At 41.9% G+C, this 14,091-nt stretch overlaps 1 protein-coding gene across 2 annotated transcripts in view; it reads right to left on the minus strand.

Annotated features, from left to right (window-relative positions):
• The window catches only part of LOC307040545 (semaphorin-3F-like), a 67,258-nt gene that overhangs the window by 13,621 nt on the left and 39,546 nt on the right, over nt 1-14,091 (minus strand). Inside the window, exons 3-10 of one of the 2 annotated variants that reach the window (XM_079683489.1) lie at nt 13,354-13,514; nt 12,968-13,030; nt 12,385-12,504; nt 10,115-10,204; nt 8,355-8,448; nt 5,384-5,503; nt 5,020-5,159; nt 3,563-3,677 (exon numbers count right to left, since the gene is read on the minus strand). In XM_079683489.1, coding sequence (XP_079539615.1) covers nt 3,563-3,677; nt 5,020-5,159; nt 5,384-5,503; nt 8,355-8,448; nt 10,115-10,204; nt 12,385-12,504; nt 12,968-13,030; nt 13,354-13,514 — 903 coding nt within the window. The remainder of the gene's footprint in view (nt 1-3,562; nt 3,678-5,019; nt 5,160-5,383; nt 5,504-8,354; nt 8,449-10,114; nt 10,205-12,384; nt 12,505-12,967; nt 13,031-13,353; nt 13,515-14,091) is intronic. The other variant, XM_079683490.1, reaches the window with a different exon arrangement.

The raw sequence follows: 14,091 nt of genomic DNA on the forward strand, positions 1-14,091 counted from the left end.
TAAAACCCTTAAAGAAAGGGGGGAAAGTTTAAGACTCACTCAAGCAAGGCTAACAAATCTTTCTGAACTTTCCCTGGCTTGAAACAATCTTCAGCTGTGTAATGTAATACATCTACAGTGCCTCAGTACCACATCTCCTATACATGTAGACTCTCAAGTAGTTTAACCTTTTGGCAAATATGCTCACAAGCTTTCTTGCCAAGAATTCAATGAGAAGATTGATTGATACCACTCTCATATGCGTAGGCTACTGTAAATATGAAGCTACAGCCAGGAGCCAGCTAGGCTAAGGTGAGCTTATCACGAATACTAGAAACAGCGTAAAAAAGGTAACTGAAAAGTAATATGTTTTCCTTTCAGCACCTTTAAAGTGAAGTGTAAAAAAAACAGTTTGTGGTTTTGTGGAAATCTGGGAAATGTCTTCCTGGAATCCTGAGAAAAACATTGTAATCCTAACACTTTGTTTAAAATATATTTATAACTTGATTAGTGAGCTTTAGTCATGTATGATATTTATACTTTAATTAGCCAGACTAGCCTCATCTCAAGTCTTTTGCTAGGCTAAGTTAAACGGCGCTAAGCTAACTGTCTCATGGCTGTAGCTTCATATTGTGGTTAAAGCATGAGAGTTGTCTAACAATACTAACTAACTACTACAAGGGTTATTTAAAAAATGTCAAGCTATTTCTTCAAGGACTTACATTCAGTGTACAAAGTTTAAAGACAATTAGCCCTTGAGAAATCCTTAAATCTGTGACGACACAAACTTAACACAAACTCTCCAGAGAGACAACTGAAGCCATTAGCATCAAACTCAATCATATCCAATGTATTGTTCCCTCCAGGAGTCTTTGCTATTCAAACTGACATGCAGTTTTCTTCTCTTTAGGCATGTCTGCCCAGTCATGCATGTCCCAACCATAGACTGTATATATAAATGTCTCATGTCTCACGGCATTTCGTGTTAGTCACAAAATTAATTTAATCTATTGATTCGTGTTCACCAACACGATTTTCACCTTTTTTTCATGTCACACAGAACGATTTTAAAAGCTATGTATTTCTATTGGTAGTATGTTTCGTGCCTGCACCACGTCTTTTTGTCCGGTCGGGTCTTGGAAGACCAGAAGCTGTGGGGTTCATAAAAACATTTTCTTACTCAATATCTTACCCTAAGCCTAAGCCTTTTATTTTAAATTGTATAATGTCTGAGTTTTTTTGCCGTCCGCGAGGAAAATAAATGGGGCTCAGAGCCTCAGAATACTGAAATCTGTATTTTTTGTCATCTTTTTTTCCTTCTAATTTGTTATTATTTGGTGCAGGCACGAAACATACTATCAATATAAATACATTGCTTCTAAAATCGTTCTGTGTCAGAATACTGAAATCTGTTTTTCCTTCTAATTTTTTATTATTTACATTGCTTTTAAAATCGTTCTGTGTGACATGAAAAAATGGCAAAATCGTGTTGGTGAACACGAATCAATAGATCAATGTCGTGACTGTTGTAGCAACTTATCCTTAAGTTTAATTTAAAGTATTACTGTAACTGTTCTTATCTGTTTATTTCCCACTGATTGAATTCACAGCTAGTCTCTAATTTCATCTTCCATAGAACAAACCAAAGTCTGTCAAGTTTCAACCATCTGGTCAACACTTCTCGTAATGTAAATTCGCTTGCTGAAGACCTTCCCCTTTCCTCCTCCTGTAGTGTATAAAGTATTGATATTTTTCTTTAGATGAGGGCAGGTCTGGTGCTGGCTTCTTGGTGCGAGACTCTGTCCTTTCGGCTGAAATAGATTAACTCTGTTAAATGCTTTTTGACTTTAATTGACTTTATTAAATAACACAACTTTGCTTTAAACTTCTATTATTTGTTCTTTTCTTGCCAACCAGGTGGTTTCTGTTTTTAAAGTGGAATTTCCTCCACAGTGACTATAACACGAAATGCCGTGAGACTGTGTTGCATGTCCTTGGTTGTTCCCCAACATGCTCCACTACACAATTACAGTCTAATTTAAGCAGTTAGCGTTAAACCATCACCGGTGCCAAACATTGACGACCCTCCAGCTCTGTCACAAAAACACTCTGTGGCAGCACGCCCATGAAAGGTCACCGAGAAAAGACAGAATCCTCATTTGTAAGGCAGCAAACATGGAAAGACCAAACGTCTGTCAATTTTTTAGTTGTTCAAAGAGGTATAAAATCAACGCCACCTGTAAAAACACGCAGATAAAAACATTGTATGTGTCAGCCAGATAACGAGACACAAAAACGATCATCAGATTCAACAGGCATGGCACTTTTCATTCTTGAGATTAGTACAAGAGCCACAGTTGCCTCACGCATCAGTCCCCTATCACTGTTTGGGTTTATTTTAAACCAGTGAGACAGAAAGGGAAAGAGCTTCCCCTGGAGATGCTAATAGTCTCACACTCTCAAACATTCCTGCCTGGCGATCTGATCTGTACGCCATCAGGACACCCCCCTACACACACACTTTTGTTTAAGACATCTTGAAAGACAACGTCAACAACCGCATGTGTGTCATTCTCATTACAGTACACTATAGGGGCCAAATGATGGGAGTGGGCCAAGGACTTAGCTCTAGTGTGAATGTGTGTGTATGTGTGTGTGTGTGTGTGTGTGTGTGTGTGTGTGTGTGTGTGTGTGTGTGTGTGTGTGTGTGTGTGTGTGTGTGTGTGTGTGTGTGTATACGCTCTTGGCAGGTGCTGCAGTCGAATCAGACCCCGCAGTAGATTATTCTCTACTTAATATATCAGATGTGATCATACGTGACAGGAACTTGAAAATGAATATGTCTGCAATAAATTCCGTCTTGTCATTCTGCCATTTTCTTCTTTTCGATGTGATACTGACTTTCAAAATGATTAACTGCACAAAGAGAAGATTTAGTTTCTCTCGAAAAACAGTGGTTAAGACGGTAGTGATACTATTTTTTTTGAAAAAGTAGTGCCTCTGTGTTAAATACAAGTCCGCTATTCCATGTCACAGTTTGATTCATTTTAATTTCAATGATATAGCCTACAGATACACTTCTTAACAATAACTTCCATAATACAATTCTCAGAAGAAAGGAAATATCTCTTATTCAGGTGCAAAAAAGGTGTGTTTATATTTCAGATAACTAAAACCATTTATCTGGTTTTAAAAATGTTTGTAAAACGACAAAGATCATCATAGTGTATTTTAAATATGGGGCTTAAAACTGCATAAAAAGGAAATTCATGACAACATCGGGCAGACAAACAAAACTCTGAAGCATTCACTTTGTTTTTAGACGGACAAATAATGTGCAAATTAACTAAATGAAACAATGAGTTGCTGGGTTAGATGTGTAGGATGTAATCTGGCAACATCGCTGGGAAGCAAATGGAAAATACCTCAGATGTCTGACAGTCTCTTTGATTGACAATGATAGTCTAAACAACACCCCCCACCCACACCAAGTGACCCACAGATCACTGCTTCAACTGAACATTGTGTAAGGAGCCACAGCAAAATCTCAGTCTGCAATTTTCCTGAAGGTTTTTGTACTCACGGAGCTCATCGAAGTGCGTCTCCATGCCGTCGGCGCCCGGCACGGAGCAGATGAGCCTGGCCTTCAGGAAGGTGCTCCACTTGTTCACCAGACAGCAATGGCCGCCATCATCATTCTGTATTAAGAGGGGTGGAGACACAGAACAGTTTCGATCAAACTCACATCCTCCCGTCTTTCCCTTCTGAAAACAAACCCAGGTGGAGCCACCCACACACACTGTACATGATGCAAAGCCAGGAAGCTAAGAGGAAGGGGGGGTTGAGATGGTAAACACTGTCTCCTCCTATTTAGACTCTCCCATCTGTGGTGGAGCGAGGCCAGAATCTATCCCAGTAAGAAAGAGCTGACACCAGTATGTGCTCCTCCATAATCAGCATCTTTAGAGGAAGCATGTCTTTTTCCTTTTGAAGGCTGGATGTAGGCTCTTTCATGCACTTCTGATGAAACCCATTTTGGGATTTGAGATGTTTTTATAATTTCCAGTGTAATTACAGTATACTGAGTGTATTTAAGGTGGTGTGCAGGGCGCGGAGCGAGTGGCAATAAAAGTATCCAGATGTGAGGAGAAGTGGGAATGACAGCCCACTGAGAGGCGAGCGAGTGTTTGTGTGCCGGGTCAGCACCTGACCCCCTCAAATAATTAAAACGGTGAACAGCTGAGGCGACAAGCACACGTACACCACATTTTCTCACCTATACCCGTGCTCATACACTCCCTGTACCGCTCACATATGCACGCAAATCCATACGGGGACGCATGGACACACGCTAACACCGTATGAACACTTTCTATTCACATTTGTTGATATTTGTTTTTGTTGCTAAGCTACATTTGCATTTGTAGTGTAAACAGGCTTACAGTAAGAGGAGGAATATCGTGAATGGATAACACACCAATGCAAAAGACTTGATATCAATAGTATATATCATGGACTTTGATTGTGAAAAGTAAGAATGGAAGAAGTATATGGTATGAGGTGTGGGTCTATGGAGCTTCAGTGTTGTTGGTTTATAATCATTTTTAAATACAGGCAGAACTCAACCAACTTAAGTGGAAAAGCTCAAAAAAATAGATGTCGTTCCAGAAAAAAAACGATGTCGCTTTTACGCTGCGTAGTACTTGCGTTCGGTTTTAAAAAATAATTAATGACTTGCGAAAAAACGAATGAAAAAAATGTACACTAAATGCTTCAAATGTTTTTAGGACTACCAGGGAGAAGAGGTCAGGAGGTCACCGGGTCAGAGGTCAGAGGGCGACCTCCCAGACAGAGGGATGCATTGTAGACAGGAAGGTTAAAGACACATGTGGATTCCAGCACGTCAGCGTTGACTAAACACTAGTTTGCCTGGGGAGCCCCCCGCCTGGGGAGCCCCCCGCCTGCTCTTCGTATCGACGCAGGTTTTCTTTTCATTATGTTTACACCCAAAAACAAACACGCTTCGCACTGTGTACACACCAGGCAGATGCGTCCAATACGGGACTGGGTCACCGGAGTCTGGCCCATCTCGGATGACTTCTCCCGGAAGAAGAAATACAGCTTGTCGTCATTTCTCTCCGCGCTGTCAGGGATGAGCTTCACGTGGATGAAAGTAGGGTCTGTGGGGAAAGAGGTGATGAGATCTTAAGGTCGAAGAAGCCTTTCGGGAAACATCTGGCTGGAAATCTTCTATAAACTGTGAGCATTTCCTGTTTATCATTTGTTGGGGGATTCTTCACACATGCCAACACCAGAATCTTAACATGTACTCACACATTTGGGATAAAGCCTCTTCCTCACACACTGGATGAGTATCATTTTGAAAGTTTTAAAGAACATTTACCATTTAACCATCTGGAGTTGTACTGATCGGTCCGCATGGCAGTCTTTGTTCCCAGAGTCCGGAAAATGGCAGAGTCTGTTCCCATAAAGTCAACATAGACCCCCGCATATAGTTCACCATCTAAGAGAGAGGGAACAGCTCAGTTTAGGGACATTCCTTCACTCTGGCATACCACCATTGACCTTGGCACAATAAAACGTGGCTTTTATTTAAAATGCCTATTTAGAACTCAACATGTCAGGAATGTTTTATTTTATGATACGGACGCTCAGCTTCACAAAGCCAAAGATGCTCAATATGTGCAGAAGTTTCTTTACATTTCTTACAAAGGATCCCATAAGACAATTGTATATTTTAAGGAAATTTTCTGTATAAGGACAGTGTCATTTATTACCGATGACAGGGGAAATGAAAACAACTTGCCTAACCACAGTCCATTTGCTTTCCCTATTAGGCTTTATTTGTAGCATGGCGCACAATGCAGTTTAATATGTATATTGATATATATACAGTATATTCTATTACATGTAGTTGCTAATGTAAGGCAATGCTCACAGTACACTGCCAACCAGGATATCTTATTACATTACATTTAGCTGACGCTTTTATCCAAAGCGACAAAGGCTAACTGCCTTACTCACAACCTTCCGATCTTCAGCCCACCTCACGATCCATTAGACCACCACTACCACACTAATACCACCACCACCACTACCACACTAATATCTTATTATTATGTATTTACAGTCAGGGCCCTCTAGATATTAAAAAAAAGAATATTTGAAAACGTTAAAGAAAATGTTTTTATTTTAAATATACATATTTTTAATATTTGTTTAGTTATATTTTGCATTAGTCTACCCTACTTTTATCATTTTCTAATCATAAATCTAATCAATAGATTTATGATTAGCATAAGGCTTGTGTCAGTGATAGTGATGACATCGTTGCAAAATTATTAACCGAGTCATTTTCAAGATTGAGTTACAATGATAAATACGAGGGCCTAGGTATAAAAGTCACGGCTCGCCACTGTGTATTTATAACAAGAGGTTCATAAAATCTAAATGTGGACATATTGTCTGTAATATAAAACAATGCTAAAATATGTCAGTCACGCTGGACAGAGTTAGAATTTAAGTACGACCAAAGTGTAGTCATTAACTTTACACAGCAGGTGAAGTATATTTTATTGTCAAGTTGTAAATTGCAGAGTATTATTAAATATGGACCAGTACGTTTCCAATTGTTAAATACAAATAAAATACTATTGGTAACTCCGGACAATAAGATGTAAGCATCAAAGCACTTCCTGTGACACATCCCTCCCAATTTTGAGACCACTATGCCATTTTCTTGAAAGATAATAGTCCATTCCTTCCAGGAAAAACTCATCACACATCAATTAAAGCGTTACAAAAAACAGAGCTCAAACTTCCTGAAAACAGCCTTCGCACGCACTCCATAAAGACATAAACTATGAGCACATCCATGTGTGCAGACTGACAAATGTATACAACAGCCTTGTTAAGGCACAGAAAGGCAAGGTGTCGGTCCTCCAGCTGCTGGGGCCCCGCTGGAGAGCAGGTGGGACTGTCAGAGATCGAGTAAGCTGACAGCAGGAGGTACAGCAGAGGAAAACACAAAACACTGTCCTACCACCATTATATTCAATGTCATGGTGTTCATCAGCGCTATATGGAGATTGATGACGCATCATTAAAACGTCCACGGATGATGGGGTGTCTAATGTGGTGAGCAAATCCAACGGTACATCTATTGTTGTGGATCTCGGTCCGTATCAACACTGTGTAGGATGCTAACTGGAAGAAGTGGGGGATGAATCCATCTTGGATGACAGTGCTGGTTCCATACCGGTCAGCTGGCACTGCGCTAATGTGGGAAGGCAGTGGCAGTGATTTACACCCGCTGCCTCGCCCCACAGAGAGAAGATCGCCTTTCACTGGTGGCAACTGTGTGGTCTGTCTCACTAAGTGACCTTGGGCGAAGAGACAGAGGACACTGCCCTCATGAATGCTACACTAGATGAAAGGCTAAACTAATCATGGTTACCAGGACATAATGGATAGATAGTAAATAAACATTGGGACACACTTTGACGCTGAAGTAGATCTAATTTATTTTCTATATTTTACCCCAAAGGAGCCCTCCAAAATAAATAACAATAAAAAAAATACAAAAGTTAAAAACTATTCCCTCATTTAAAAATGTTTGTATCCATGCTTTTGAGTACAGTGAAACTTGTATTTAAAGTTCTTTAATATAACTTGAATAACCAATATAATTTACTTCTGCATATAAGCTCTTTAATGAAAATATTTAACTTGAAAATAATATCTATGTAATTACTAACATAAGGTCTTTTCCCAGTTACTGTAACTGATTATAATTGCATTCATTTTGTAATTAAATTACGCAACGCCATTACCCCCCTACAGAGTTCCTCGGTAACCTGTCTGTAAATATAATGGTATGTAAGCAGAGGATTGTTTAACTATTAAAACATGTGCAAATACTTCAGGCCCTGTGGGAAGTAAGACTGTGTGAGCCTTAGTACACACGTGAGTAGAGATCATCTTACTCTTCAAATGGTAATGAAAGCACAGCAATGCTTTCCCAACATGCTTCAAGTATTTTTATTGGAAGGCATGATTCCCCAGTGAGGGGTTCCCATTAAGAGACACATAATGTCCACCTCCACCTTAACAAGGACATATTCCTGATGATTTGGCTGATGCGTAAATGCAGCTAACTGTGGGAAATAGGCAAAGAATGTAGAGGACACTGAGCGTGACCTTTTTGGCTTCTTCTTCAATGGCAGACGGAAAAGAACTTTAAAAATATGCATTGTGAGGCATATAAAGAAAAAGATAAACAATCCATAAAACTGTCGTTGCTAGGCCTGACCATGGTTACGCCCTCATGTGACCAAACCCATGGCGATACTCACTGATCAAAGCTGACACGCTGTTGACATTCGGGTCGTAGGAGCACTTTCCCTTCCCAGATTCCACTTTGCCCGGCTCCAAATGGAAGATTTCTTCCTGAAATGGGAAAAGAAATCACATGGATACAGCAATAAATTCAGCACTCTTCATCTTGTCACTATGATTCCCTTGTGTGGGGAAAGCGAGGCAGCCAATGTGCTCCGTCTGACTCCTGTGGGACCTCTACGGCCTGATGGGGGATGAAGTATTAGAATAATGAGCGTGCGTTCTTACGGAAAAATACATGCAGGGAAGCAAGGAATTTCTGATCCATGTCTATGCCACTTTACTGCGGGAAAACAATACGGGCTTCTTCTCTCGGCGTTATAAGCTACATGCCAGACATCTCTCAGCTTCTCGGTGCCTATGGCTGCTGACACCTGTAATCCAGCACAGTGAAAACAAGCCGGGGATGGAGGCTGGATGACTGATGCTCACTGCTCGTAGCATCACTGCACGCAAGCACTGCGAGTGGATTGGCAGGAATTTGCGTATGAGAGCTTGGGAAATGAATTAGTGGCGTGCAATGACATGTCCTGTAGCTCCGCCTCAAAAACCAAAGCATGTCCAAAACCAAATATTTCACTCCCAACGGGTACAGCGATGGAGACATTTCTGTCATTGTCCATCAGCGCTAAATCAGGGGAGCGAATAAAGCACTGTGCCAAACTCACTTCATTGGATCATACACGCAGCCTCGTGTAATTCCCTACTCATCTTTGATTAAAATCAACACTCGTGCAAGTAAGGAGGTGCTGGAGGCTGACTGCCAGCCATGCCAGATGTTGACGTGTAAGAAAAAAGGTCACAAACATTTATGTGTACCAGAGGGAAACTGTGCCCTGAACGTGTTTTTACAACCTTGCCGTAAAAGATGACCCTTCCCAAAAGTTGCAACATGTTTGAAATAAAAAAAACTTGCAACATTTTCAAAGAGTCCCCCCTGCACCTCGAGCCTTTATGTCCTGCATGAGTCTCTCTCAGTGTTTCAAAGTGCTTGGAGAGCTCAAACAGTGGAGGCATGTTCAAGTATGCAGCTCTTTTATTTCCTTTGCTGCACAGCTAGTTGGCTACAGATGGCTGCTGTTTGCTCTGGGCTAACAGAGCCTGCTGTGGGAGTAGGTCAGATGCTGAGGAGTGGGAGAGACTGCACCACATTCCTGCAGAAGGTGGAGGAGGGCCCGATGCGGGGAGGGGCTGATGGGGGCGGGACATCCTGCGTTGTCTCAGATAAGCGGGAGGAATCATTTGATCTGTATTTAATGGGCTATGCTAAATGAAAAAAAAAAAGAGTATGCCATGCACTGAACAGCAAACTGAAAGCCTGTTTAATTAAATGTGAGTCTTGCAAAAGTCAACTGATTTCTTTCAGCAGCCAGTTCCACCATGCAAACATGTGACATTTAGCACAGACGCAAAGCACGAATGGACAATGGCGAACACAAAAGGGGTGTTTAGACAATGAGGCTCACACAAAGAGAACATGAGTGAAACAAAGATGACATTAAATGCAATTCCACATCACACAAACCTCAACGGTTGTGCACGGACTGGAAGGGAGGCATGCTAAATGTTACGGAGATAAACAAGTGATGGCCGTGTTAGGGATGGTGATGACAAAATGTGATCAGACACAAAAAAAGGAAGGGGGGGAGCATGCTGCTGGGGACCGCGAGCCCGGGCAGAACGCAGGGCTGCGGTGCAGACAGGGCCCACATCGCACCTTAAGTCCAAGTGTGTCGTGCACCGCGCTGGGTTCAGCTGCGCGGCTAGCCCTTCCTCTGGCCTGGGCCATCTGCAGATACATGGAGGTCTAAAACAGGAGACAGCAACAGAGTCTGGATGTTACGCCACTGAGGAGGAGGGATTAGGGACCTTTCGGAGCTTCATCAGCTTGAAACTGTCCTGATTTTTAGAAAGGATCAGAAACTCACCAAACCAATGCTACTGAGACTAGACTGCAGGATAAGAATTTAAGAATTAGATGTAATACTGGTTTCTTTTGTATGGTTATATTCAACAAAAATATGTTATTAAAATAAAATATAAAATAAGTGATAGAATTTCTTTGAGTCAGACCAGAACGCTGTCAAAAGGTCGGATAGAGTTCTAGCTGAAACACTTGCTCATCTTGGCCGCTGTGGTACTGTAGTGCGGACTGCAGCCAAACAATAATGAAGGTTTGCTGGAGTCTGTTAGCAAGTTGCACTTTAATGTGGCTTAATCGTTTTGACACTTTTCACCTGGGTTTCAAACGCTTAATCGATTACTAATTTGACATTCTTTATAAAAAAAGAGGCAGCCCCAGGCTTCATACAGCTGCCAGCTGGCTTCAATAACATATTCTCCATCCACTTCAGGTTCAATTGTACATTTCCCCATCGCAGCAAAGTGTAGAATAATTGCATCTGAGTCTTAATCTTGTTAAATTAAAGATTGAAATCCATGGAGCTGGAAGGGTAGAATAATAGTGAGTAGATCTGATCAGGTAGGAAGCTTTTTTTGTTTCAGTTGAGCTCCCATTCTGAGGAAAACATCAATAAATCAGATTGAGCATTTGCTGTAGATTAAAGCATTATTTTCAAAATGTTCCAAAACATTCAACCTTTTAAGGCCTACATTTAAAACCATTGAATTTAAGAATTTTAACGACCCGTGAACACCTTTAGGAATGCAAGTGAATTAGGTACATATACATATACTATGTGTGTGAAGGTTTGTGCAGCAAATGTGTGTAGCTTTATTTGACCAGATGGTTCCCTATCCTGTGGTTGAGTCAATAAAGGCGCTCACAGTATGCTTCATACATTCCCCTAAAAGCTGCTGCCAAAGCAAAACATTTGGCTATTACCGTTTACAAAAACGACAGGGCGCCTACTTAAAGCTGGCAAGCCTAAGAATATACCCTGCAGTGGTGAAATCAAATGACAAAAATCTGTCTGAAAGTTGAATTATTAATGATAGAAAGGTCTGTGGCAGGATATATGTAGACTATTCTGCACTAATATATTCTATTTCATTTGATTTACTTGCACTATTTTACCCGTTTTATTTTGTTGCGCTGTTGGAGGAGCCTGTGACCTAAGATGTTCGTTGTCATAACTACACTGTAGCTTTGCACACATGAAAATAAAAGCCTTGAATCTTGAATATGTGTGTATCAATTCATTTCCAATCATAATCCCCAGCCCAGCTGAGAAAGGTGGTCATGGAGGGTTTTTTTTGGGGGGGGGGGGGACTCGGACCTGTCTGTTAAGTGTGACGGAGGAAAAAACAGTCCTCTCATTAATGGACTAGAACTGGAACATTCCACTGGCACCCCATAATGGGAGCTCCCACTTCCAATTACCCAACGTCTCACACGCTGGAGGCTGGCGGGTGGCCTGGATGCATGAAGGGGTGAATGGATAGGTGAGTGAATGGATGGAAGCCCTTCATTAGCAAAGGGTCATGTAGGAACCATATGCAACAAGGGACTCATGCAAGGCACGATTGCCGTTGCAACAGCACTGTATATCTCCAGGGAGAGTCCAATGGGGAAATGTATATTTTATTTATCCGGTTTTTAAAACTCCCCCGGCCGTCATTAAGGGAACAAGTGTGATATTTAAGGAAGAGTGAGGTGTTAAAGGGGACTAACGCAAAGGTAGCGATGCCTGGCTCGGTTTAGGAAATTCAAGAGGTCCCATTAAAAGGCTGAGACTAAACAGAGCAGCTTTAACAGCTCGCTGGGGAGGACAGCTGTGTGCCGGGGAAGCTGTGCTGCTTGCCCAGACGCGGAGACATGGTACCTCGAGCAGGCTTAATGATGGAGGGAAATCGTAAAGGGAACCTAGCGTAAGGTGGATGGAGAACTTTGGTAAGAAAAAAAAAAAAAAGGGAGAGGCCAAGCTATGCCATTCATGACGCAGATGGAGAAAGCTGTTTATGTTTGCTGAGTTGATGTAAAGGGAGTTCATCTCCTTTGCTTGAACACTCCTCTTTCATCCTAACCTGGGGTTTGCGTCCCCTGTTGACGAAGGTACAGACTGGATTGTAAGCTCCCGTCCCACAGATGTACAAATGAGTCCGGTTCCATGGCTCGACCAGACGGATGAAGTTTGCACACTCCTCCTGGAGACACAAAGACCAATTAGTGGGCAATACACTTCGAAATAAAAAAGACATTTATAGCCGTGGTTTACTGGTACACCTCCTGCAGATTTACCGTAAGTCTAAGTGGATAAAAATAAACCTGTTATACTGTGCTTCTCTATATATCTGGACAATATATCAAACTATCTGCCAATAGTGTTGTGCTGCCCAGCCTGGCCTGGCAGAGAGGAGGATGGTGAGATTGACTTCGCGCCAAATCCATTTCTGTCTCTTTGGCAAGACAGAAAGGAACCAGCACTTTTAATAGGCCAACTCCGAACCCACAGGTGATTTTAACAAGGTTCCTCACTTGTGCAAACAATTTGTACAATGGAGGGGAGCTCGTATTTTTCTCATGCTCAGCCTATCAAGTTGATGGAAATCACCTCAGCAGAACGACCCCGCTGAGCTTATGGGTGCTGTCAACAACAGGCGTACTTACAATGGCATCCTTCCCGCTCACAAGGCACTCCATCTTTCTTCGCTCGGACACCGGCCAGTGGAGCTGTGACGCAGGAACAGAGGACATTTCATAGTTACAATCCAACCCGTTATACATCACTGGCATTTATGAGATATTTCGGCTGAAACTGCAAAAAGGATATCCTCCCAGGCTAATATTAGTCCTGTTGGGATTGTCATAACCCAATTACAGTGTTTTAATGAACCGGCACCAGAAGAAATACCAGTCCAAGAACAACTAGATGTGAGCAACATGTGTGATGCTGGGGCAAAAGAGGGGAGGATTGTTCCCTTACGGGCAGCTGTTGTAGTGCTGAGGTAAAAGGGCCAGAGTTTAGGGAAAGTGCATGATGGGAATGGTCTTACGATATGTGGTTCCTTGTTGATGTCATGGAGGTCCAGAGAGAGGATGTGGTCCTTGCTGCCCACGTACATGCGGTCATGGTCCTCATCCATACGCAGGATCCGGTAGTCGCTGGTGTTGAGGATGAATGCGAAGTGATGAGCGGTACCGGTGGATCTCAGCTCTGCACGGAGACAGAAATACACCATTTAATGACAGCTGTGGTGCACATGCACATTTTCACACACACATGCATGGACAACTGACACATTCCTTGTGCCACTCCTGCATACCCGTGTGGAGTTTACTGATGTTTTTTTCCACCAACACGGCTGTAACTTGACACTGCGCATTAGAGACAAGTGCTACTGAGCGTCTGTCACACTGTGTTGATGGCTTAATACCTCCTGAGTGGATCAGAGGATCTAGAAAAGTCATCAATGGCTGCCGTTGAGTGCAAGACAGAAGTTAGAAAAGACAGACACAGTAGTTTGACGGATAGATGTGTTTACTACAAGTGATACCGTGTGGAAGAAGTTAAGGTGTCTGAAAAGTGGTTGCCAACACTGAAAATATTCTACTTTTACTCACCATATAATTTTAAAAAACAAGTAGAAACACATTATATTGCAATGATTTTGACTAACATTGCAATTGCGATTTTCATTCACAAAATCAATGAAAATGAGGATCAGTCCTGAACAACGATTTTATTTAGTAGGTCTTTCAAATACGAAATCATCTGCAGCACCACAATATTT

The sequence above is a fragment of the Notothenia rossii genome, assembly GCF_949606895.1.
Source record: "Notothenia rossii genome assembly, chromosome: 5".
NCBI lineage: Eukaryota > Metazoa > Chordata > Actinopteri > Perciformes > Nototheniidae > Notothenia > Notothenia rossii.